A 27,491-nucleotide genomic window follows, 5' to 3' on the forward strand; every position below is an offset into this window, starting at 1 on the left:
CAACCCAGCTCCCTTGGGCTTTTATGAGTCCTCTCATCCCATTCATGAGGGCTTTACCTTTAAGAACTGATCACCTGGGGGTGGTGATGTGGCATAGCGGGTAAAGCCACTGCCTGCAGCTCCAGCATCCCACATGGGTGCTGTTTGAGTTCCGGCTACTCCACTTCCAATCCAGGTCCCTGCACCCACGTGGAGACCCAGCTGAAGCTCCTGGCTTTGGAAGGGCCCAGAACTGGCTGTTGCGGCTGTTTGGAGGGTGAACAAGTGGATGAAAGATCTCTTATCTCTTTGCCTGTGCCTCTCTTCCTCTGTAACTCTGACTTTCAAATAGATAGATCTTAAAGAAAAAAGAAAAGAACTGATCACCTCCCAAAGCCTAATAAAATCTCACTGGGAGTTAGGATTTAACAAATTAATTCTGGGGACAAGCATTCAGTCCATAACAGCAATGCTTTTATTTTCTACTTTGAAAGGATTGGACATGGCTTAGTTTTTGTCAACATTATTTTTTAAAAATTATTTATTTATTTATTTGAGAGGTAGTTACAGACAGTGAAAGGGAGAGACAGGGAGGAAGGTCTTCTATCCGCTGATTCACTCCCCAGATAGCTGCTGGAGCTGCGCTGATCGGAAGTCGGGAGCTTCCTCTGGGTCTTCCACATGGGTGCAGGGGCCCAGGGACTCAGGCCATCTTCCAGTGCTTTCCCAGGCCACAGCAGAGAGCTGGATGGGAAGAGGAGCAGCTGGAACTAGAACCGGCGCTCATATGGAATGCCGGCGCTGCAGGCGGAGGATTAACCTACTGTGCCACAGCGCAGACCCCAACATTATTTTAGTGTTACTTGCTAATGATGGGAACTCCAGATCTTACTATTACTATATGATGTCATTGTTACATTTGTAAGCTTATTATAATGTTCAGGATACAAAACAGTGATTAATATTTTTGCAGTACATTTATGAATGTTACAGTTTTTTTCTAAATAATTCTTATTCATAAAAGGTCACTTGGTAAATAAAATTTAGTTTTTATCCTTAAGTTTATAAGTAGTACTTTTGTAAATGTCTTATTTTAATAATAAGTAGGGCAGGGGCTGACACCGTGGCTTACTTGGGTAATCTTCCGCCTGTGGCACTGGCATCCCATATGGGTGCCGGGTTCTAGTCCCGGTTGCTCCTCTTCCAGTCCAACTCTCTGCTGTGGCCTGGGAAGGCAGTGGAGGATGGTACAAGTGCTTGGGCCCCAGTACCCACATGGGAGACCGCAAGGAAACACCTGGCTCCTGGCTTCGGATCAGCGCAGCTCTGGCCATAGAGGTCATTTTGGGGGTGAACCAACAGAAGGAAGACTTTTCTGTCTGCCTCTCTCTCACTGTAACTCTACCTGTCAAAAAAAATTAAAAATAATAATTAGGGCAATGTATCTACCTCCCCCCGCTCATTTAATGGCAAATCTAGTTAATATTTATTGTGTCGCTGGGTTATCACATTGTTTTGCAAGTTCGACTCTGGGAGTGCCTTGTGTTGTGTGACTGTGATCAGAACAGTGACCAACATTGTCAGATGTTTCTTCTTTAAAGAAAATTAAGCAGTTGACTGACGCTGGAATGTTCCTCTCACCCAGTTATCCTGATGAGATGAGTGTTGTGGCACAGTGCATTAAAGCATGTTTGGGATGCCCACATACCCTGTTGGAGTGCTGATTTTTGAGTCTCAGCTCCTCGCTTCTCATCCAGCTCTCTGAGAATGCAGCCTGGGAGGCAGAAGACGGGTCAAGTGTTTGGGCCCTTGCCACCCGCGTGGGAATCTGGGGTGGAGTTCTGGGCTCCTGACTTCAGCCTGACACAGCTCTGGCTGTGGGGGCATTTGGGGAGTGAACCAGTACATGGAATCCCTGTCCCTCTCTGCCCCACCCCCTTTCAAGTAAAGGAAAAGAAATAAACATAAAAAATTTTCCTAAGGGAAGACTACAGAGCCAGTTTAATACAGTTTAAAAAGGGAAAGAATGACTGACAGCTTTCCAAAGACTGTCCTGACTCACTTAGCTGGCTGCCTCTTCAGGCGGTGCTGTTGTAGCTGGTTTGCAGCCTTGTCACATCGTGGGTATTGGTGAAAGACTGTCTCAGACCTGGGCAGCGGGCAGCGGGAGGCTCTTGCTGAGCAGAATCTTGCTGTCCCACTCTCTCCTTTTTGTTCCTTCTCCAAAGCCATTGCTTTTGTGCAGTGTTTTTCAAGCTCCAGTCAATGGGAGACCCACCCAGGAGGGACTTTCAGAATAAAATCCTGTCATTTGCAGCAAAATAGATGGAACTAGAGGATGTGATGCTAAGTGAAGTAACTTGGACACAGATACTACGCATTCTTCCTCATCGGTGGGAGCTCAGTGACCCAGGATGTTGCTAGAAGCTGGGAGGCGTGGGAGGAGAGAGGGAGTTTGGTGAGGCTTATGGATTGTGACAAATCTACTAATATAATACTAGGGGAAGCAGGTGTGGGAACTCTGTACAACCCTACAATTTTTGTTTTGTCAACTTCAAACTATTCTAAAATTGAAAGTTTAAAAATGGAAAGTAGAAATAGCAGGGAATGATGAAGGCCTCCTTGAGGAATCAGTGAGGAGCCACTGGCAGGTCTGGTGCCCTGCCCTCGCGGGACACGTGTAGAACGGTGTGGTGAATTCAATGGAGGAACTCCCCTTCTCCCCGCCCTGGCAGCCACTGTTCTTCTGTCTGTCTGGACTTACTATTCTGGGCACTTCATGTCGATGGAAGCATCCAGTCAGCTTTTGTGTCTGGCTTTTTTCATTCGGTACCTCGTTTTCAGGGGTCGTCCATGTTGTAGCATGTGTTGTGACTTTATTCCTTTTTATGGCTACGTAATATTCCATGGTAGAGCTGTTCCTCATTTTGTTTATTCATTCATCAGCTGACAGATATTTGGACCATTTCTCTTTTTTGGCCAGTATGAAACACTCTTTGAAATCTTCATGCACAAGTTTTTGCGTGGGCTTAAGTTTTCATTTCTTTTGGGTATACAGTTAGAGGCAGAATTGCTGAGTCCTGTGCTAACTCTGTGTTTAATTGTTGAGTGGACAAAGATTTCACTTGTTTCCAGGATTTATTAATGAGGAAACTTGGGAGAAAAGGCACATTCTGTAATGGTGCTTGAACCTGTAGTGTTAAGGATGTCTTTGTTTAGCTGGGTCCTATTGATAATTTCTGTTAAGATTCTTTTCTTTATTTTCTTTTTAGAAGGAAGAAATTGTTGTGACTCTCTTACCAGCTGGTCACTGCCCAGGATCAGTTATGTAAGGGGCTCATCTGTTTTGCATTATGTGTAACTGTGTATTATGTTTATAGAAATAAACTGCTGAGGTCTAAAAAATAATAGGTATAGGTAGAGGGACATTTCACTATTTTTCTGTCAATTTCTTTAATTGTTTCCAAATTGGACTTGGAGTCTGAAGTAAAGATCAAATTTGAAATGTGATTTTTCTTATCACATGTCACATGGATTTTTTGCTTCTTGAACAGAAATTATCTCAAAATATAATTGAGAGTATTAACGCTATGGGGACCATCTGTTATATACCCAGTGGCATCTCTGTTTTGCTGTTCTTTCTGCCCTGGAAGAGGTGACACTTAAGGGCCTGGTGTGTACATTTAGAGCTATTGAAATGCCACTGACAATATATCATGATGGCTGTATTTAGCTGCAAGCTTTTGCCATGGGTTTAGCCTGTATTTGCTTTATTAACATTTTTTGGGACTTGGAAGTCACTGAGGCTTTTTTTTTTTTTCCCAGGTTTTTATTTCAGGGCAGTAATGGAACTGTCTTGTACACAGGAGATTTCAGACTGGCAAAAGGAGAAGCTGCCAGAATGGAACTTCTGCACTCTGGTGGCAGGTACTGGGCCTTATGAAATTTTTGAATAGTTTAAAAAGCTTTAACTTTTTTTAATAGTTTAAAAAGTTTAAAAAGTTTTTAAGTAGTTTAAAAAGTTTTGGGGTGGGTGTTTAGTCTGTTAAGGTGATGGTTAAGATGGCTACATCCCGTATCAGAGTACCTGGGTTTTATTCCCAGCTCTGCCTCCTGCCCCCAGCTTCCTGCTAATGCATATGCCTGAAAACAGAGCTCATGGCTCAAGTGGGTTCCTGCCACCCAATTACAGAGATAACTGGACTGAGTTCACAGCCCAGCCCAGCCCAGCCCTGGTGGTTGTAATATCTGGGAAGTGAACCAGAATCAGATGAGAGCCCTCTACCTCTCAAAAAAAAGAAAGAGAATTTTTTGCTCTTTTCCCAGCAAACTCAAGCCTTTACTTCTATTAGAAACTCAATTTGATTATATTATTTGTAGGAGTAGGGGTAAATAGAGTGTTGTGAATATTGATTGGGATAGTAGTTACATGACTGTGTTAAAAATTCACTACATTGTTGATATAAAATCTGTATCTGTGTCTCTTCTTATACTGGAATTATTTTTCAACAAAGTGGATTTAACAAAGAAATTCCAAATGGAATGGAATACCCTGTAAACTGAGAGTTTAAATTTTGCAAGTAATGTGTGTCACATTATATGGGTAACACTAACTTTTTCTTCCAGAGTGAAAGACATCCAAAGTGTCTATTTAGATACTACTTTCTGTGATCCAAGATTTTATCAAATTCCAAGTCGGGTAAGTCTGCCTGGAGGAACAGGGTGATACCGGGGCACAGCCCCATTTCTTTCTGGAAGTTTGTCGGATGACACAATGTCAGATCCTAGTTGCTCCCCTTGGCGTGGATGCTGGTGAATGTTGGGAAGGAAAAAGGAGCCTCTTCACAGTGTTAATTAGAATCTTTAAAAAATGCCGCCTAGGAGGAATGTTTAAATGGGATTTTGGAGCTGGTTCGAAGCTGGATCACTCGGAGTCCGTACCATGTTGTCTGGCTAAACTGTAAAGCGGCTTACGGCTATGAGTATTTGTTCACCAACCTTAGTGAAGAATTGGGAGTCCAGGTACAGTGACTGTTCATTCTTGTTTCTTACTTCTTTGCATCCTCCTGACTTGACCATTCCTTCCTCTGCTTGCCCCCAAATAACTGAAAACAGTGACAGTGGGAAGTGGCCTATCAAAGCGGGTCTGCAGTGTGGGGTGGCCCCTGGGAAGTGTACATTACACTGGCGTCTATACAGTTGCTTCCTCCTGTGCGGAAACAGATGGGAGCCCGAGTGGCTTCCAAGAGCCTTCAGGGAAGTAGCAGGAGTGTTTCTGCCAAATTGTGGGTCCTCAGATAAATTTAGTGATTATGATGAGCACTGAAAATGAATTCAGACAGGGAGAGGTCTGAATTTATTGCTTGCAGTGAGGTTATTGATAATTTTGAGATCTACTTGGGGAGTAGACACATTTGATGCATCTTCAAAAATTTAATAAAAAATACATATTATGAAAAAACCACACATGGATTTTCAAGATTTATCTTTTTTTAATGAACTTTTTAAAAAACTATTTGAAAGAGGTACAGAGAAGTAGAGAGAGAGAGAGAGAGAGAGAGAGAGAGGGGTCTTCCATCCACTGGTTTACTCCCCAAATGGCCACAATGGCCAGTGCTGAGCTGATCAGGAGCCAGGAATTTCTTCCAGATCTCCTACATGGGTGTAGCAGTCCAGGGACTTGGGCTATCCTGTGCTGCTTTCCCAGGCCATTAGCAGGGAGCTGGATCAGAAGTGGAGCAGCCATGACTTGAACAGGCACCCACATGGGATGCCAGCCCTGCAAGCTGTCTGTAACTTGCTACACCACATCGCCAGGCCCCTCAGAATCTCCCTCTCTCTCTTTTTTTTTAATTTGACAGGTAGAATTATAGACAGTGAGAGAGAGAGACAGAGAGAAAGGTCTTCCTTCCGTTGGTTCACTCCCCAGATGGCTGCTGTGGCCAGCACTGCGCCGATCCAAAGCCAGGAGCCAGGTGCTTCCTCCTGGTCTCCCATGTGGGTGCAGGGGCCCAAGCACCTGGGCCATCCTCCACTGCACTCCCGGGCCACAGCAGAGAGCTGGGCTGGAAGAGGAGCAACTGGGACTAGAACCCGGTGCCCACATGGGATGCCGGCACCACAGGTAGAGGATTAATGAAGTGAGCCACAGCACCGGCCCCTCTTTTTTTAAAGGCTCTCTTTTTCTTTCTCTCTCTCTCTCTCTCTCTCTTTCTTTCTTTCCTCTCTCTCTCTCTCTCTCTTTCTTTCTTTCCTCTCTCTCTCTGTCTTTCTTTCTTTCTTTCTTTCTTTCTTTCTTTCTTTCTTTCCTCTCTCTCTCTTTCTTTCTTTTCTCTCTCTTTCTCTTGCTCTCTTTTTTTTTTTTTTTTTTTTTTGTATTTTATTTATTTATTTGAGAAGCAAAGAGAAAGGTCTTCCATCCACAGGTTAACTACCCAAATGGGTGCAACCACCAGAGCCGGGCTGATCTGAAACTAGGAGCCAGGAGCTTCTTTTGGGTCTCCCCCATGGGTATAGGGGCCCAAGCACTTGGACCATCTTCCACCGCTTTCCAAGGCCATCAGCAGAGAGCTGGATCTGAAGAGGAGCAGCCCATACACGAACCAGCACCCACATGGGATGCTGGTGCCACAAGCAGAGGTTTAACCTACTATGCCACAGTGCCAGCCCCTGTACCAGAATGTTTTAATTCCATTTTCCAAACTTTTTCAAGTACCGTCATATGTATATGTCTACCAGGTTGTGTGGGAATACCGCTTCTTACTGTGGGTCACTGTCAGCAATGTGAAGAACAGTGTCCTGGGAGCACTGGTTCAGTATCAGAGTGGGAGGGAGTTTTCACTTCTGCCTTCCAGATGGTTCCTCCCAGTGCTCAGTGCTGGACTCTGAGGCCCAGAGCAGCAGAGCCCACATTGTGTGAGGGGACTGCTAAGGAGGAAGCCCCTACCCACAGTGTTCACATGAAGAATGCAACTTGTGCCTTTGTCCCTAAGAGAAAGTAGATTTTGGATAATGACTGAACAAAATGAAGTCTTGGAACTGGTTAAATGTTTAAATTCTTCTTCATTCTTTACCTTTTAATCTAGTTCCCCACCTAACAAACTTGTGCCAAGAACTTAACTTTACTAAAGTGCATTTTATATAATTTTAAAAATGGAAGACCATCACTGTGGCGTAGCAGGTTAAGCTGCTGCCTCCAGCGCCAGCATCCCATATGAGCACTAGTCCAAGTCCTGACTGCTCCACTTCCTATCCAGCTTCCTGCCCACGTGCCTGGGAAATCAGTGAAATATGGCCCAAGTGCTTGGGCACTTGCACCCACATGGGAGACCCTAATGAAGCTCCTGGCTTTGGCCTGGTCTGGCCCCAGCCATTGTGGCCATTTGGGGAGTGAACCCAGTGGATGGAAGACCTCTCTTTCTCTGCCTCTCCTCTCTCTGTGTAACTCTGACCTTCGAATAAATAAATAAATCTTAAAAAAAAAAAAAAAAAAAAAAGATCGTTTTTCTTTATTTGAAATTTCAAAAATTTTTCCATTTTCCTTCTTCTCTCCCTTTATCCTTTTCAACTTGGTAAGTCCTTACTTAACTAAGTTGTTTTTTCCTTAATTTCTTCCTTACTGAAGTCCTGTCCAAACATATTAGTGTAAAGTTGCAGATTCTCCGTTTTGGGAAGGACTTGCTTTTCATTCCGAGCTGGTACTTCCTATATGTTATGGTGCTAACACAGCTTTCAAATTAAAATCACAGCAATAATAGATTGTGTACGTGCCCATACGTAGACTTACATCTACCATCTGCTGTGTTTGTTCTTCATGTCTTCTCTTGGCAAATACAAAGACAGCACCCATTTGTCATTTCCCAGTTTGTTTAGTCAATAACTAGTGGCATGAGGAATGGAAAAGACTGGAAGCTACTATTCTAGAGTCCTTGGGGGTGACAGGAGAGAGGCCTTCCAGTGGTGACCTCTGAGTTCTCTAAGTGAGCCCTGTCTTAATTCTATTGACCCTTTTGCAGATCAGAAAAAAGGGAAGACCAGTGAGTTACAAAAAATTATTTTGGGAGCCGGTGCTGTGGCATAGCAGGTAAAGCCACCGCCTGCAGTGCTGGCATCCCATATCACTGCCGGTTCAAGTCCCAGCTGCTCTACTTCCAATCCAGCTCTCTGCCTGGGAAAGCAGTAGAAGATGGCCCATGGCCTTGGGCCCCTGTATCCAAGTGGGAAGACCTGGAGGAAGCTCCCAGTTCTTGGCTTCAGATTGGCACAGCTCCACCATTGCAGCCAATTAGGGAGTAAACTAGCAGATGGAAGACCTCTTTGTCCCTCTCTCTGCCTCTCTTCTCTCTGTGTAACTCTGACTTTCAAACAAATAAGTCTTTTAAAAAATTATGTTATTAGATGTTTTTGATTAACGTGGAATTTTTTGGGGGGTACAATGCAGTATTTCCACACATGTACATAGTATCAACTAATCACATCATAAACTAGCCTTTCTCTTTCCTTACCTGCTCTGTGTTTGGAACCTACCAACTCCTCTCTTCCTGGTATATAAGTTGTGACCTCGGTCACTCTGACAGTGAAGTTCTGGACTAAGGGATATCAGCAGTGATCTCTGGCTACTTTTACAATCATCTTGATTTTTGTGAGGATGATACATTATTTAAACTTATTTTAAAATTTTTTATTTATATGAAAGGTAGAGTTAGAGAGAGGGAGGGACACACACACACACACACATGCACACACACAGATCTTCCATCCACTGGTTCACACTCCAATGGCCAAAGCCAGGCCAGGCCAAAGCCAGGAACCAAGAATCTCATGTGGGTCTCATGAGAGTTGGCAGGGGCCTGAACACTTGGGCCATCTTCCACTGCTTTCCAGGTGAATTAGCAGGGAGCTGGATCAGAATCAGAGTAACTGGGACTCAAACCAGCATTCATGAGAGGCTGGCAGCACAGGCAGTGGCTTAACCCACTGTACCACAACACTGGTTTCAAGGCTGATGCTTTTTTAAAATTTTGTTTTATTTAAATTTTTTTAGGGCTGATACTTTCTATACCTCTCTTTATATATCTCAGAATTTACCCCTTTTCCTGCTGTCCTCCTTTGAGAACCCAGAAAATGAAATCACTATTACTTCTTATGGGTCATTAGTAAATAGGTAGCAAATAGAATGGGTCACAATTATGTTTTTAATCTTTTTTGTACTTAATATCAGTCACAAAACAGTTTGACATAATTCTGTTATGCAGACATCAAATGAGAAGTTATTCAGATATCTGCATTTTTAAAAATATTTATTTATTTATTTGAAAGGCAGAATTACAGGGATGCAGAGGTAGAGAGAGAGAAAGGTCTTCCATCTGCTTGTTCACTCCCCAAATGGCTGCAATGGCCAGAGCTGTGCCGATCTGAAGCCAGGAGCTTCTTTTGGGTCTCCCATGTGGGTGCAGGGACCCAAGCATTTGGGCCATCTTCTACTGCTTTCCCAGGCCAGAGCAGAGAGCTGGATTGGAAATGGAGCAGCTGGGACTTGAACCAGCGCCCATATAGGATGCCAGCACTGCAGGTGGCAGCTTTATCTGCTATGCCACAACACCGGCCCCAGATATCTGCAATCGAATTTTTAAAAATTCCTTCCTTATTTGCCATTCCATAATCCTATTATTATAATTCATTTTAGGGGCTGGTGTTGTGACATGATGGATTAAGCCACTGCCTGCAATGCCAGCATCCCATATGGGCACCAGCTCCCTGCTAATTCACCTGGAAAGCAGTGGAAGATGGCCCAAGTGTTCAGGCCCCTGCCAACTCTCATGAGACCCACATGAGATTCTTGGTTCCTGGCTTTGGCCTGGCCTGGCTCTGGCCATTGGAGTGTGACCCAGTGGATGGAAGATCTGTGTGTGTCCTGGTTTCTGTACTTCTGATCCAGCTCCCTGCTAATGTACCTGGGAAAGCAGTAGAAGATGGCCCAAATCCTTGGGCCCCCGCATCCATATGGGAGACCCAGAAGAAGCTCCAGGCTCCTGACTCAGGCTTGGCCCAGCCCTGGTCGTTGTAGCTATTTGGGAAGTGAATTGGTAGATGGAAGATCTCTCTCTTTTTCTGTCTCCCTCTCTCTCTGTAAATTTTGCCTTTCAAGTAAATAAATAACTTATAAAAAAAAATCCTTCTAATTTGAAGTACCCAGAAAATAAGTTTTAATAAAAATGACACATTGGCTTTAATGCTTCAAATGTATTAGCTTTAAAATTCTGAAAGTGGCCAAGGTTTTAATATTGGTTTTTCTGCATCTGCCCTTCATTTTTTTTTTTTTTTTTTTTTTTTTTTTTTTTTTTGGATTATTTAGTATTTGAAAGTCAGAGTTACAGAAATAGAGGGAGAGACAAAGATCTTCCATCTACCTGATTCACTCCCTAGACAGCTGCAACGGCTGGGGCTGGGGCTGGGCTAGGCCAAAGCCAGGAGCCAGGAACTGCATCCAGGCCTCCCATGCAGGGGCCCAAGCGGTTGGGCCCTTTACCTAGGCCATTAACAGGGAGATGGATCAGAAGTGGAGCAGCTGGGACACGAGCTGGTGCCCATATGGGATGCCGGTGTCACAGGTGGTAGCTTTACCCACCATGCCACAACACTGGCCCCACCCTCCATCTCAGCCTAGTAAAAGGGCATCTGGTGGGAGGGTGATCTGGTTCCCTGCTTCCTAGCCCAGACTTCTTTCCCTCCAGCTGACGCTCCGTGACATGTCACATGTATGTCTGTAGGAGGAGGTGATTCTTGATATCTTTTTGTCTGCTTTGTTCACTGCCAAGTAAGTACCCAGTATTGAGAATAAAGTTTGTCATAGAGTAGGCACACAAAAAATGTTAATTGGATGACTTCTGAAAGACTGCAGAACAGTATTAGCATGATCAGATGAAATCTGCAAGCTGAGTCTCTGATTTTTTAGTGCCATCAGCAATAGGCAGTCACCCTGACTGGCTTGGACCTTTGCCCATTGACACCCTTGCGGGACACTAATATGCGTTGAAGTCCCCAGAAATGAAGTTACACAAAGAAAAAGTTTGCTTTGCCCTGAATAATTACCCTTGGCAACTTATTTATTGGATATACATTGCTTCTGTATTTTCCTAGGTTCACGTGGATAGGCTGGACATGTTTAGAAACATGCCGGACATTCTTCATCATCTCACAACAGATCGCAGCACCCAGATCCATGCGTGTCGGCATCCAAAGGTACATGATTGAGTACTTGCCCTTGGACTGTTTGTGAGACTGACAGAAAGTACAATTTTGGGACGATAAGGAATTTCAGACCTTCCATTTGGAGGCTCCTGCCTTTACAAATCTGAATACTTGGGCCAGCGTCATGCCACAGCCGGTTAAGCCACTGCCTGCCACACTGGCATTTCTCCCTCTGTCATTCTGTCCTACAGATAAATAAAATAAATCTTAATAAAAAACTAGTAATATACCTGGATCCTCATAGGTGGTTTTTTTTTGTTTGTTTGTTTGTTTTTTTGACAGGCAGAGTTAGACGGTGAGAGACAGAGAGAAAGGTCTTCTTTTTCCATTGGTTCACCCCCAAAGTGGCCACTACAGCCGACACATTGCAGCTGGCATGCTGCGCCAATCTGAAGCCAGGAGCCAGGTACTTACCCTGGTCTCCCATGCGGGTGCAGGGCCCAAGCACCTGGGCCTTCTCCACTGCACTCCCAGGCCACAGCAGAGAGCTGGACTGGAAAAGGAGCAACCGGGACAGAATCTGGCGCCCTGACCGGGACTAGAACCCAGGGTGCCGGCACTGCAGACGGAGGATTAACCTAGTGAGCCGCGGCACCGGCCCAGATCCTCATGGTTTTAATGAGTCTGTTCATGCACATTTGAAAGTATAGATTGGCCGGCGCCGTGGCTCACTAGGCTAATCCTCCACCTTGCGGCACCAGCACACCGGGTTCTAGTCCCGGTCAGGGCGCCGGATTCTGTCCCGGTTGCCCCTCTTCCAGGCCAGCTCTCTGCTATGGCCAGGGAGTGCAGTGGAGGATGGCCCAAGTGCTTGGACCCTGCACCCCATGGGAGACCAGGAGAAGTACCTGGCTCCTGCCTTCGGATCAACGCAGCTGCGGCCGGCCGCGGTGGCCATTGGAGGGTGAACCAACGGCAAAGGAAGACCTTTCTCTCTGTCTCTCTCTTTCTCACTGTCCACTCTGCCTGTCAAAAAAAAAAAAAGAAGAAGAAGAAGAAGAAGTATAGATTTATTTATAATGAAGTTAAATGTTAAAGCTTATAATTTAAGGAAACATTCACATTCCAATTTTTATTTTTGAAACTTATGACATGTACATGTTCATACACTGTATTTTGATTCTCATTTGAGATAGATATAACTTTCCTTTAAAATTTGAAGTAGTTACATGTATTGATAGTCCGATTTTGAATATTGCTCCGTTCCATGGTAACATTAAAAAACAAACTGAGCTGTGGCTTGCAGCTGCCACTCAGCATCCTGTACTGAGAACTGTACTGCATATTGCTAGCCCAGGAAAAAGTAAAATTCAAAGTACAATCTCTACTGAATGCTTATCATGAAGCTGAAAAATCATAGGTCAAGGACCATCTGTATGTATGTATAAACATGAATATATACATGTGTGCACACACAAAAGAAATAAATGCACAAATTCAAGTTATACAGCTTACCGATCATCAAAAGGAATTTCTTTCTTTTGTATCAAATAATTTCATATCTTTCCTTTTTAAAAAATTCCTATTAATTTATTTGTAGGCAGAGTTAAAGAAGGAGAAACAGAGAGCTGGTTTACTCCCCAAGTGGTTGCAATGGCCAGGGCTGGGGCAGGCCAGAGCCAGGAGCTTCATCTGGGTCTCCCGCATGGGAACAGGGGCTCAAGCACTTGGGCCATCTTCTGCTGCTTTCCCAGGGGTAAATATGCAGGGAGCTGGATTGCAGATAGAGCAGCCAGGACTTAAATTGGTGCTCATATGGGACGCCAGCACTGTAGGAAGCAAGTTGTATGTGCTAACCTTGGGATTTTCTTTTAATGTTTTATTGAAATACTGTGTGTGTACATATATATACATATATGTATATGTGTGTATATACAGAGGAGTATACACGTGTGTATATATACATATACATACATGTATATGTACACAAGAAATGCACATAAGTGTACAGGTAGATTGGTTTTGGTCATCTAATCACATTCCTAACCAATACCAAAGTTAAGAACAAAGCATGACCAGTACCACAAGAGTCCTCACTATTCCCCCCATTTCTTCTTTTTTTAAATGTAAGAATAATCTATTGTCATTTACATGGTATGATTCAGTGAAACCCTCCCTATAACCATATACTGAATCATATGATATCCACAGGTTTTTTTAAGCTTTATTATTTTATTTGAAAAATGGAGTTACAGAGAGAGAAAGAGAGGAGGGAGAGAGAGAGCTCCCTCCACTGGGTTCACTCCCCAGATGAGCATATGGAGCACAGCTTGCTGGGCTGAGCTGAGGCTGGGGCCAGGAGCTTCTTTTGGGTCTCCCACATGGGTGCAGGGCCTCAAGTACTTGGACCATCTTCTGCTGTTTTCCCAGGTGCATTAGCAGGGAGCTGCATCCCAAGTGGAGCAGCTGGGACTTGGAACTGATGCCCATATGGGATGCCGGCATGGCAGCTTTACCTGCTACACCATAGCACCGACCGCCATCCACGTTTTTATACTCTATATATTTACTACCACAAATAAGAGTAAACATGTGGTGTTTGTCTTTTTAGGTCTGGCTTATTTCACTTAGCATAATGTTCCTCAGTTGCATTCATTTTGTTGTAAATATCGGGATTTTAGCTTACCAATCATCAAAAGTAATTTCTTACCTTGTAGCTCTCTTAAAGTGGCTTCAAGTAGAACATTCCATGCTACAGGTAAGAATTATTTTTTGTTGTTTTTGTTAAAATTAGACTTTATTATAAGGGTCAAGCAACTTAATGTTTTTGACTGATGGAGGGAATATTACCATTGTAATGTAAATGCATGCTGTGTTTGCTAAACAAAAGTACTGGGCATTTGAGTGCTAATGCTTTAAAATTTAGAGGAGGGGCCAGCACTGTGGCCTAGCTGCTTAAGCCTCTGCCTGCAGTGCCAGCATTCAGAGAAGCCCAGCTCCAGCCTTTGTGGCCATTTGGGGAGTGAACCAGCGATGGAAGACCTCTCTCTGCCTCTGGGTTTGAAGATCACTAATTAGCTGAATAATTAAAAGGGAGAAAAAAGCCCTTTCTCCAACATTTAATAACAGAAGGATGTCCTATGGTAGCATTATAAAATGAATTACAAGTAAGTTGCAATTTGAAATCGGTCAGCCCTGTGAACTTGAAGGGAAACAACTGAGACTCCACTGTGAGCTGTTACTAAGCTGTGATATTCAGTAGTTTAGGTGTAGTAAGTGCCCAAGATATTTTCAACTTAGATAGGTTTATTGAGCTGTAAGTTGAAGAGCATTTGTCTGTGTAGTTGTATATATGCCTGCAACCAATGAACTCTTAGATAGGTGAAAAATAATGTAGACACAAATATAAGCTGTTGGTTCTTTTGTCTGTTTGACTTGTAGTCTTGGACTCCATGTCCAAGAAAATTTAGTTTTACTCTGAATCTTTCTCCCATCTCACAAAGTAGCTTAATTTGTAATTACTATTATTGTGTTTTTTCACACAGCTACTTTTCTTGAAACTACTTCTAGAGGCTTAAGGTATTTCTTAGGTCATCGTAGCCATTAAAAATATTGATTGATAGGTTCAGAGCTTGTAGAATCCTGTCTCACTCTCAGTAGCACCAAAGGCACTCTGAAGACATTTCATTGGGGTGGAGTGTTAATGGTTTTGAAGGATCTGTATCTATAAACAATGTCTTTGGAAAAGTCATGCCATTATCTTTCAACTTTCAAAAACACCTTTATTATTACTTTTCTTCTCCAACTGTATTTTGAAAAACTTTAAAACTGTAAAGTTGTAAGACTAGCAGAAACAACACATTGTCACTTTATCCGGATTCATCAGTTTGTTGATACTGTGCCCTATTTTCTTCCCCTGTAGCCAACCCCTCCACCCCAAACTGAGCAAGCTGCAGCCTTCATGGCATTTTGCTCTAAATCCTTGAGTATGTTAACTATTGAGAACAAGAACATTCTCCTGTATAATCAACCACAAGATGACTCTCCTCCTTGAGAAATATTGATACTATAGCTAGTATACATTCCATATTCAAATTTCTCCAGTTGTCCCAATAGTGTCCTTCACATCTTGTAGGGAAAGGGGAGTGAAAGCATCCAGGATTTAATTAAGGGTCATGCATTGCATTCAGTCAGGCCTAAAGCATCTCTTTGGATGTAGATTGAGTATGTAATCTTTGTTTTTGTTCCTCACATTGATTGTTTTGAAGATCCAAGTCACCTGTTTTATAGAATGTTCTTCAACTTGGAATTATCTGTTTCCTCAAGTCTACTTTAAAAAAATTAATTACTGGGGGAGAGGAGAGAGAGACACGTCTTCCAGTTGCTGATTCACTCCCCAAGTGAACTGCAAAGACCAGGGCAGAGCCAGGACCAAGACCAAAGCCAAGAAGTGGAATGAAATCCATGTCTCCTACGTGGCTGGCAGGAATCCAATTACTTGAGCTATTGTCAGTGCTTAGTGTCTACATTATCAGGAAGGTGGAGTCAGGAGCCAGGGTTGGATACCAAACCCAGGAATTCTGATGTGGGATGCAAGCATCTTAATCACTAGGCCAACTAGCCATCCTTATATTTTCTTCTTTATGTCTGAAAACTTACCTAGATTTGTTTTTGAGACCTGCCATACAAATATATTTGTTGAAAAAGTACAACTGTTTTTTTTCAATTGTCTTTTGTAGGCAGAGGAATATTTTCATTGGAACAAATTACCCTGTGGAATTACTTCCAGAAATAGAATTCCACTTCACACAATCAGCATTAAGCCATCTACCATGTGGTTTGGAGAAAGAACCAGAAAAACAAATGTAATTGTGAGGTGAGAAAGAAGGGTCATAGGTCTTCTGCGAGAACCTTGTTTTGGGATAAATTGTCTGATTTAATTTAATGTAACACAGTCTAGCCTACGCCCAAGAGCATATATTATAAAAGTGGAAAATAATTTCTTAGATTTAAACTTCATTTGCACTGGACAGATGCTGCTTCCAGACTTATCACAATACCATTAGCCAGTCTCTCCTAGGGGTTACTCTACTTAGTTAGATAAGTGGTTGGAGAGTGCTTATCTCCAAGTTGTAAATTGGTGTTGTACAGAATAGAAGTCCTTGGTGGACCAGACAAGTTATCATGATGCTAATGCACCTCAGCAACATTTTCTTAACTTTGCCTATTCAGCATGTCTACAACAGATTTCAATTTCTGGCAAATTTTCACTTCTATCCCAAGAATTCCTGAAAATATGGTGATTTCATACTGGAATAGCCTAAACGCGAAGAATTAAAGTTTAGAACTCAGTTTTCCTAAGTAACTTAAATTTGGTTTGTATTTCCCTTTAGGACTGGAGAGAGTTCATACAGAGCTTGCTTTTCTTTTCATTCCTCCTACAGTGAGGTAAGAGGATCTCCTGTATGCGCAATCCTTTTACTGACTGTTCTGCAACCTCATGCTTCACAGTAGACTGCTTGACTTCCAGAGACATATCTTTTCCTACTTGAATCTCATTTCCTTTCCATTTTTCTCTAAGAAAGTCCATCCCCATTATTCATGGGTTCAATATTTGCATGTTTATCTACTTGCTAGAATTTACTCACTCTATAAAATTTACCTTAGCCACAAGATGAATACTTGTAGGTTTTTTTTGTTTTGTGGACATGTAGAGAGTAAAAAAGGATTCGAGTCACCTGGAATGCATGTGACCAGCTTGGGTTGAAGGCAACACACTGCCTTCTGTTTCAGCTCTCATATTGAAAGCAAATACCATTTTTGTAGTCTGTTGACTGTGCTGTGGTTTTTGTTTGTTTGTTTGTTTGTTTGTGATTTCACTATTTAAAATGACCCCCATGCATAGTACTGAAGTCCTGGTTAGTGTATTTTTAAAAATAAATAAATTTGTTTTTATCTTCATTTTACTTAAAAGGTAGAGAGAGAAGGCATGTGCTACAATTTGTTGGTTCACTTCCCAAATGCCTGCAACAGCTCGGGGTGGGCCAGGCCAAAACCAGGAATCCAGAACTGAATCTGGGTCTCACACATGGGGTCACAGTGACCCAATTACCTGAGCCATCACCTCCTGCCTCCCAGGGTGCATACAGCAGGGAGTTGGAATCAGAAATAGAGTTGGGACTTGAACCAAGGCACTCTGATATAAGATTCGGGTGTCGTAAAAACTGTACCAAATGCCTGCTCCTTGACTAGTGGTCTTTGGCGCAAGAAGGCAGGATGTGCCCTATGGAGAAAATTTCTATGTGAGATAAGCTTTGTTCAGGCATGGGTTTACAGTGTTAATGACTGAGGTCATGTTAATGAGTCAATATATATTAAATGAGTATCTTTAAAGCAAGATTGTGTATTAGTTGGTTGAGAAATACTGACAGAGTTCTATTTTAGCATTCTGAGTGTTGTAGAAAATCAAGGAATTCATGAAATTTTTACATGTAATTGTGTTTGTTTAGAATTGTTGGGAAAGGCAATCCTTTGTGTATAATCTTTCAACCCTCTCCATCACAGAAGAAGGGTTGTTGGTTCTGGAACATTTCCTTACCAGGAGATAAAGAGCCCATACAGCCTTATTGGCTTATGTGGGGGCTTCTTTCTCTGTTTCATGCTGTGTGCTCTTTTATTCTACTTAAGCCTGTGTTTCACTGGCTTTTAGGTACACCTCAGCTTTCAATTGTCAGATACCACAGGGTCATGGGAAGGGTTGGGGTCCTTCCTGTGAAGCAAGAGAAGTGTGCCTGGTGCAGTTGCCAGGAAATATCTGCTGGCCACAGTGCACTGCGCAAGCTTTTACAGCTAAGGAATGTTTGGGATCCTCCTCTAGGACTGTAACCAGCTCACAGTATTTTACTCAACAAGAACAAATCATTAGAGCAAATCAAGTAACCTTGAATATGCAATTCTCTTGGTGTGCAACTGATTATGTGTAGGACAGAAATGCAATTCTAGAACAGTTTTCTTGTGCATATAAAAGGTGCTACAAAAAAACCTATGGAAAAATAAAATGTTTATTTTAGTGGAAAAAATTTGAAATCCATGTATAGTTTTTCCATAATACACATTTTCCCATGAACTTTTTGGTTTTTTATTTTATTTATTTTTTTTGACAGGCAGAGTGGACAGTGAGAGAGAGAGAGACAGAGAGAAAGGTCTTCCTTTGCCGTTGGTTCACCCTCCAATGGCTGCCGCGGCTGGCACATCACGCTGATCCGAAGCCAGGAGCCAGGCGCTTCTCCTGGTCTCCCATGTGGGTGCAGGGCCCAAGGACCTGGGCCATCCTCCACTGCACTCCCAGGCCACAGCAGAGAGCTGGACTGGAAGAGGGGCAACCGGGACAGAATCTGGCGCCCTGACCGGGACTAGAACCCAGCGCTGCTAGGCGGAGGATTAGCCTAGTGAGCCGTGGTGCCGGCCCCCATGAACTTTTTGAAGACTCCTTGTATTATAGTTATTACTCAGCTAAATTCTAACTCACTTGAAAGAGAATTTGTTAAATATGGGTGACTGACCTTCTTGGACAAAGAAACTAATGTGATATTAAAACATACAGGTCTTTGAATACCATTAGTCAGTGATTATCAGCTGTTAATATAGAACCCAATCACCAGGGGAACATTGAAGTGTAGTGATTCTCAAGACCAACTATAACTCAGTGTTAAAAAGATCTTTGGGAGTGAGGTCTGGGATTGGTATGTTTTTAAAAATAAATTTATTTGAGAAGTAGAGAGTGCAAGTCAAAGAGAGTGTGCCAGTCTACTGGTTTACTCCCCAGATGCCCACAATGGCCAGGGCTGAGCCAGGAGTGGGAATGTAATTTTGTCTCCCGTATGAGTGATGGGAATCTAATTACTTGAGCCATTACCTGCTGCCTCCTGGGTCTGCATTGGCAAGAAGTTGAAATTGAGAGCATCAGAGCTGGGAATCAAACCTACATACGCTGGTGTGGGACTCAGGCACCTTTTTTTTTTTTTTTTTTTTTTTTTTTTTTTTTTTTTTTTTTGACAGGCAGAGTGGACAGTGAGAGAAAGACAGAGAGAAAGGTTTTCCTTTGCCGTTGGTTCACCCTCCAATGGCCGCCGTGGCCAGCGCGCTGTGGCCAGTGCACCGCGCTGATCCGAAGGCAGGAGCCAGGTACCTATCCTGGTCTCCCATGGGGTGCAGGGCCCAAGGACTTGGGCCATCCTCCACTGCACTCCCTGGCCACAGCAGAGAGCTGGCCTGGAAGAGGGGCAACTGGGACAGAATCCGGCGCCCCGACCGGGACTAGAACCCGGTGTGCCGGCGCCGCTAGGTCGAGGATTAGCCTAGTGAGCCGCGGCGCCGGCCAACTGAGGCATCTTAACCACTCAAATAAACACTTTCCCCAGTCACTGGGTATTTCTTTTGACTAAGAGATCTCCTCACATGCAGTCAGTATTGAGAACCAGGGCAATAAGACATTTCTGCTTCTCTTTCCCTTAACCTCCCTTTATTTCCTCTAACCCTCTAATTTTCATTTTACAGATCATTGACCCCATTTGTTTTTCTTCTTCTAGATTAAAGATTTCTTGACCTACATTTGTCCTGTGAATGCGTATCCAAATGTTATTCCACTAGGCACAACAATGGATAAAGTTATAGAAATGTGAGTAGTTAACTCCTTGTGGGACTTGCATTGCTACCTCAGTGGCTTTATTAGTCAGCTTTTCATTACCTCAGTGTAGAACCTGAAGCATCTGACTTTATAAAAATATTAGCTCACAATTTTGGAGGTTCAAGTCCAAAAACAGGCGAGCCCATTGGTTTGACCTCTGATGAGGGTGGTGGATGGCAGTAGTGAATTGTGAGTGAAGAAAGGATCACATGGCAAGTTGGGAAGCAGAGAGAGGCTAGGCTCAAACTCAGGATCTTATAACAACCCTCTTTTGAGAATGGGCACACATCCTGTGTTCCTAGGACTTCTCATTAGGTGCCACATCTAAACAGCATAACTGGGGTACGTTTCCATACTCTTAGTAGCATTAACTTATGACTTTGAGGTTTAAAGTCCTGCATGAATTTGGGGCCAAATCATATTCAAACCACAGCACTGGCTTTCAGATAAGAAACAAGGAATAGCTTTGTCTGAATATTTTAAAATCTAACTCTGTGTTGTGACATTTTTGAACTTCTGTTCATTTCTTCTTTTTTCAGTGATTCCATTAGTTTACAGTGTGTCAGAATGTACAGATGGTATTGTCAGTTTATCTTGGGCTAAATCCTAGTTCCACCATTTACTAGTAATGTGTTATTGGTCAGATCACCTCTCTCAGCTGGTTATTTTGAATCAAGAAAAAAGGAGTATTCATGCTAAAGTACTGGGTTTCTACATGATTCAGAGATAATATATGGAAAGCATCTAGCACACTGCCAAGTAGTCAAAGGTATCTATGAGAGTCATAGTACAATGATAAAAGCCACCACAGTGGAAAAAAAAAAAAAAAAGAAAACCAACAAGTATCTCCACAAATGCCAAACAACAAACTCAACATTCTAAGAAACAAGAATAAGGAAGACAACATGACGCTCCCAAAAGAACATGACACTTCAATACAAGGTTATGAAGACGATGAGATAGAAGAAATGCAAGAAATGGAACTCAAAAAATTGATGATAAGATTATTTAGAAGTAATGAAAAGCAAACACATGAACTACTGAAATCCATGCAGGACATGAAAGAAAATCTCTCTCATGAAAATGAAATCTTAAAGAGGAATCAAAATGAAATGAGAATTCAATAGAACAAATCAAAAATGCAGTGGAGAGCCTTAAAAACAGAATCAGTGAGGCAGAAGAGAGAATATTGGACTTAGAAGACAGAGCACAGGAACGTATATAGTCAAACCAAAGACAAGAAGAGGAAATTAGAAATCTAAAAAATATTGTTGGGAATCTACAGGATACTATAAAAAAACCAATATTTGGGTTCTAGGAGTTCCTGAAGGCATGGAGAGAGAGAAAGGATTAGAAGGCCTTTTTAGTGAGATACTAGCAGAAACTTCTCAGGTTTGGAGAAAGAAAGAGATGTCCAAGTACAGGAAGCACATAGAACTTCCAATAGACATGACCAGAAAAGATCCTCACCACAACACATTGTAATCAAACTCACAAGTGAAACATAAAGAAAAGATTCTAAAACGTGCAAGAGAGAAATGCCACATTACTTTCAGAGGATCTCCAATTAGACTCACAGCAGACTTCTCATCAGAAACCCTACAGGCTAGGAGAGAATGCAAAAAAAAAAAAAGCAATCCGGTCATTTGCAACAAAATGGAGGAATCTGGAAAACATGCTGAGTGAAATAAACCAGTCCAAAAGGGACACATATCATATGTTCTCCCTGATCTGTGACAACTAACTGAGCACCTTAAAGGAAACCTGTAGAAGTGAAACTGACACTATGAGAAACAATGACTTGGTCAGCCCTTGTCCTGACTGTCAAGGAACAACTTTATTTTATTTTATTCTTTTTAGTATTTTCTTTTTCTACTTAATACCATTGGTTGAACTCTTTAATTAACACACAATTATTCTTAGGAGTTTAAATCCAATGGAAAATTGATCCCTGTTAAAAATAAGAGAGGGAGGAGACATAGACTTCAGCACATGCTCACTTGGACTTACCCCTAAGGGTAAAGCTAGAAACGTGCTATGGGACTCCAAATCCCATTAAGTTGGCAGGTACCAATGACACCTTACTAGTTAAAGTGATCAATTTTAAGTTCATAATTGAACATAAAGATAGGATTAAGTGTCAAAAGGATCACATAAATAAGACCAGTGTCTGCTAATAATAATTGATAGAATTAAAAAGGAGAGAATGATCCCAATGTGGGAAGTGGGATGCACAACAGACTCATAGAATGGCAAATGCTCTAAACAGCACTCTGGCCTCAGAATCAGCCCTTAAGGCATTCAGATCTGGCTAAAAAGCCCATGAGAATTTCTCAGGCATGGAAAGCCAAAACACTGTGGCAAAAAACGACCTAAATGAAAGATCTCTGAGTGTGATCCCAGTGCAAAGAAAGGCCCATCAAAGAAGGAGGTACCTTTCTCTGAAGGGAAGAGAGAACTTCCACTTTGATTATGGCCTTGTCTAAATAAGGGTGGAGTTTGTGAACTCAAGAGACTTCCGTAGCCTTGGCAGCTCATGACAAGAGCCTCAGTTGATCAACAACAGGAGTCACTGTGTACTTTCTCCCCATGTAGGACCTCTGTCCTTAATGTGCTGTACTATAAGAATTAACAGTAAAACTAGTCTTCAAACAGTACTTTATACTTTGTGTGTCTGTGTGGGTACAAACTGTTGAAATCTTTACTTAGTGTAGAGTTGATTTTCTGTATATAAACATAATTAAAAATGAATCTTAAGAATGGGATGGGAGAGGGAGTAGGAGATGGAATAGTTTGTGGGTGGCAGGGTGGTTATGGGGGGAAAAAGCCACTATAATCCAAAAGTTGTGCTCTCAAATTTTATATTTATTAAATAAATGTTTTCTTAGAGAGATGGAGAGCAGAGGGAGAGGCAGTTGAGGATAATTGCATGAGAGAAGCAAAGGAAAGGAAAAGCAAAAGGTATCAGTGTCACATGCTTGAGAAGTCAAATAATGTAAGGGCTAGGAAGTGTCCTGTTTCCCTGGCAATTAGTCGTGTCTACTCAGAGCAATTTCAGTAAACCTGTGGGTCAGAAGCCAGATTTCAGTTGTTTGAGACTGAGTAAAAAGTTGAGGAAATACAGAATATTGAGAGAAGACTGTTCTTTAAAATATTTGACAGTGAAGGGAAAGTTGCAGACTTGATGGTAACTGAAGGCAACAGAGTCTAGAGACTTCATGTTAAAACAGCTGAGACTTCAATATGCCTATGGAGTTAAACTTGAATGCATAAGAATCACTTGGGTTGCATGTTAAAATGTATATTCCCCCAGCATGCATCTCTGTCAAGCAGCTCTCCTTTAGTACGTAGGTGGAGGCTGACCTCACTTTGAAAAGATTAGCCAAAGAGAACAGTAGAAATGACTGCAGAAAAGAGTGGTAATAGAATAGAGGTTTGGGAAAGGTCTGCTTGGATACAGGGTGAGGTCAAGTGGGTGTGGCTATAAATAAATTTCAGGTTGAAAGCTTATGGCTTTCTTCAAGTGGTATGTTACATACAACCCTAGCATCTTCTGGGAAACTGGCCGAAAGAAGCATTTGGCAGTGAGGCCTTGAGAAAGGGTAGGGCACCTTCAAATCTTCTGTGCCCTTTGAGTTTTATTTCCATTCTGCCTCAGCTTCCAGCTCACGGATCAAGTGCAAAAAGATAAAATTTCTGAGATTCTTGCAAGATTAAAGTAAACCCCATTAAATGAAGAAGGGGAAGCCACCTGAAGTATTACCTGAATGCTAGAAGGTGCCACTGTATTACTTAATTGTTAAGGATAGAAACCTACTTTTCTGCATTGCAAGTGCAAAGATCTAATTTTGCTTTAGTTTTTCTGAAGATTTTGTTCTCAGTCCTAATAATTAGATATCCACCAGGTTGTACTTAAGTGCTCACATTTACTACCTTACTGTATCAAAGTGACTTTTAATTATTAAACACTGCTTTTTAGTTCTTTAAAAGTAGCATGATTTCCCCTGTGGTATAGTTTTGCAACCTCTTTAAAAGATGCTTGCCTTCCAGCAACATTTCTCGATAGAAAAAAATCATATACTCTGATTCATTTCAGCTTAAAACCTTTATGCCGATCTTTCCAAAGTCTTGAGCCAGAGTATAAACCACTTGGAAAACTGAAGAGAACTAGAACAATCCACTATGACTCAGGTAAGAAGGGTGGTTCTGGATTCAGAGGTTTGGGCTTCCTGCAAAGACTGTTTTTTCAAAGTGCCTAGGTCTGGAGAAAGTGACTTGGGGCAGAGCAGACCTGGGACTCACTGTAGCTCCGGTCATCACCTGTCTCAGGAAAAGTTTTGCCTTCTGGTCTTCAGTCTGTAAACTCAAGAGGTCTGATTCCTTCATAGGTTAAAACAAGTTGGGGGAAACTGTGCCTTATTATGTGGTGGTGTTCACAGCCTGCTGGAAGCAGGCATTATGACTAGTATAGACCATTAGGGAGAGGCTGTGTTGTTAACCTTCAACACTCCGGCAAGATACTAAGTGCTGATGAGGAGACTTTCCACATCATTTTTTTATCGTATTCATATGCATTTTTCTCTGTATTTTCCTACCTGCTTTCATTTTTCAGTAAAGGATGGAGTGGGTTCCAAAGTAGAAATCAGAACTGGGCAAAACTGTAGCTTCACAGCAGTGAGATTTAGTGGTTATATTTCTGGATTTTCATGTCTTTGGTTGAGGGCCAGTTACAGTCCCATATGGTGAATGCATGACCCATTAAACAACTGCAGGTCCTTACATATATTTTGACCAAACCTCTAAATAGACTTATAAGGGCTATCATTCCACTTTTATCAATGAGGAATCTGAAGGTTAAAGAGTTAAGTAAATACCCCCATTTGTCTAGAGGAAGCAAGTGATGGGGCTGGGATTCTAATCCAGGTATGTCTCACATCGACTTTTGCATTTCCACTCATGTAAAGAAACTAATTTTAAAACATCTAGATGTCAGTTCCAGGACCAGTACCAGTACTGAACTACTAGTATCTGAAAAAAAAAAGCACATTTAAAAGAAATAATTAAAACATCCTAGAATACAGTTGCATGAATTTCAAATATTACATCTAATACATCTTTATTCCTTGTTATATGCAAACTTAGTTTTATGCTTTTTTAAAAACCAACTTTTCTGAAGTATAATTGATGTGCTATAAATTGCACATTTAAGGGGTACAATTTCATAAATTTTTATATAGTCATGTACTTGAGAAACCATGACTGTAATTAAGGTACTAAAGATATCTGTTGATCCTTATGAGACTCTGTAATTCTTTCCCTGCCCTCTCATCCCAAGGCAACCAATGATTTGCTTTCCTGTCATCATACAATTGCTCATTTTCTACAATTTTAAGTAAGTGGAATATATAGTGTGTCTGGCTTATTTCACCCAGCATATTTATTCTGAGATTCTTTTATGCTGAATGCGCAATAATTCAGTATTTTTTTTTTTATTGATGAGTAATAGTCCACCACATGAATACACTGCAATTTGCTGACCCATTTGCCTGTTGTACATTCGGATTGTTTCTCATATTTGGTTATACAAAGAAAGCTACTATGAACATTTATGTACAAACTTTTGTCTCATCATAGGCTTTCATACCTAGCAGTGGGTCATCAAGAAGCTGTATCTTAAAGCTACTTACTTACTTAAAGCTACTTACCAAATTGGCTTTCAAAGTAATTGGACCATTTTGCATTTCTGCCAGAAATGTACAAGAGTTCCCCGTTGTTCTACACTGTTGCCAATACTTAGTGTGGTTAAAGTTTGGAGTTTTGGGTATCCTAACAGGTGTGTAGTGATACCTAACTTGCACTTCTCTAATGACTGGCAGGGTTTAGGTGTCTGTTAATGTGCAGCTCTATCTTCATTTGAAGTGCCTATTCACGTATTCACTCATTTTTAAATTGTTTAATCACATTATTATTGAGTTGTCTGAGTTTCTGTATACAAATTTTTTTTTTTTTCTTTAATCAGTTACATGCTTTGCAGATTTCTCCTAGTTTATGGCACATCTTCTCAGTCATTTAAAATAGTCTTTTGATGAACAGAAAGTTAAAATGTTGATCAAATCAATTTATCAAATTTTACTTTTTTGTATCATAGACAAGAAATCTTTGCCAGACAGTGTCGCCAATACTTTCTTTTATATGCTCTTCCAGAATTTGTTTCAGTTTTACATTTAGAACTTTTATTTATTTATTTATTTGTATTTGGTACAAGTGCAGATCTAAGGTAATTCTTTTCTGGATATTCAAACATTCTTGAATCATTTGTTGAAAAGACTCTTTTCTCCATGAATTGTCTTTATGATTTTGTTGAAAATGAGCAGACCATATACAAGGAGTCTGATTCTGGATTTTGTTATGTCCCATTTTCTCTACAAATTGTTTTTATATTTTTGTTGAAAATGAACTGACCATATATGTAGGAGTCTGATTCTGGATTTTATTATGTTCCATAATCTTGTTCATCTTGACATCAGTACCAGTTGTCTTGATAGTAGTTTTGTAAGTCCTGAAGTCAGGTGATGTAAGTTCTGCAACTTTTTTTTTTTTTTTAATTTGACAGGTAGAGTTATAGACAGAGACAGAGAGGACAGAGAAAGGTCTTCCTTCTGTTGGTTCACTCCCCAAATGGCCGCCACAGCTGGTGCTGTGCTGATCTGAAGCCGGGAGCCAGGTGCTTCCTCCTGGTCTCCCATGGGGTGCAGGGCCCAAGCACTTGGGCCATCCTCCACTGCCCTCCTGGGCCACAACAGAAAGCCGGACTGGAAGAGGAGCAACTTTGACTAGAACCCAGCACCCATATGGGATGCTGACGCTGCAGGTGGAGGATTAACCAAGTGAACCACGGCACCAGCCCCACAACTTTGTTTTTTAGCAAAGTTGTTTCAGTTGTCCGAGGACTTTTGCATATCTGTATGCATTTTAGAAGCATCTTGTCAATTTGTACAAAAATGTCCTTTCCTAGGACTTTAATAAAGGAGATTTACTAAGTCTGCTGATCATTTTGGGAGGAACTGACAATATTGAATTTTGAGATATATGAACATAGTATATTTCTCAATTTATATAATTCATCTTCAGTTTCTCTCAGCAGTGTTTTATACTTTCTTTTGAGCGTAGAGGTCTTGCACATCTTCTGTTAGATCCATAAATATTTCAATATTTTAGATACTATTATATGTGTGGTTTTTTTTTTTTAAGTTTAAATTCCTGATTTACTTTATAGGAATACAATTGATTTTTTTTTTTTTTTTGACAGGTAGAGTTATAGACAGTGAGAGAGAGACAGAGAGAAAGGTCTTCCTTCCGTTGGCTCACTCCCCAGATGGTAGCTACGGCCAGCACTACGCCGATCCGAAGCCAGGAGCCAGGTGCTTCCTCCTGGTCTCCCATGCGGGTGCAGGGCCCAAGCACTTGGGCCTCCTCCACTGCACTCCCAGGCCACAGCAGAGAGCTGGGCTGGAAAAGGAGCAACTGGGACAGAATCTGGCTCCCCAACCGGGACTAGAACCCGGCGCCCATATGGGATGCTGGCGTGGCAGGTAGAGAGGATTAACCAAGTGAGCCATGGCGCCGGCCCCTGGAC

At 41.8% G+C, this 27,491-nt stretch overlaps 1 protein-coding gene across 5 annotated transcripts in view; it reads left to right on the forward strand.

Moving 5' to 3' along the window:
• DCLRE1C (DNA cross-link repair 1C) overlaps nt 1-27,491 on the forward strand; it is a 53,818-nt gene that overhangs the window by 11,254 nt on the left and 15,073 nt on the right. For 4 of the 5 annotated variants that reach the window (XR_007909648.3, XM_008268319.5, XM_089311482.1 and 1 more), the window contains 9 exons: nt 3,252-3,307; nt 3,805-3,906; nt 4,606-4,678; nt 4,861-5,001; nt 11,119-11,220; nt 15,909-16,045; nt 16,563-16,617; nt 19,758-19,846; nt 23,952-24,046. Coding sequence is in view for 4 of the 5 variants with exons in the window: in XM_008268319.5 (XP_008266541.3) it covers nt 3,252-3,307; nt 3,805-3,906; nt 4,606-4,678; nt 4,861-5,001; nt 11,119-11,220; nt 15,909-16,045; nt 16,563-16,617; nt 19,758-19,846; nt 23,952-24,046 (850 nt within the window). In the remaining variant the exon portion in view is untranslated. Of the gene's footprint in view, nt 1-3,251; nt 3,308-3,804; nt 3,907-4,605; nt 4,679-4,860; nt 5,002-11,118; nt 11,221-13,886; nt 13,928-15,908; nt 16,046-16,562; nt 16,618-19,757; nt 19,847-23,951; nt 24,047-27,491 lie in introns of those variants that run through there. The other variant, XM_089311483.1, reaches the window with a different exon arrangement.

Source organism: Oryctolagus cuniculus, chromosome 13 (assembly GCF_051225735.1).
Source record: "Oryctolagus cuniculus isolate XC-2025 breed Fujian yellow rabbit chromosome 13, ASM5122573v1, whole genome shotgun sequence".
Lineage (NCBI taxonomy): Eukaryota > Metazoa > Chordata > Mammalia > Lagomorpha > Leporidae > Oryctolagus > Oryctolagus cuniculus.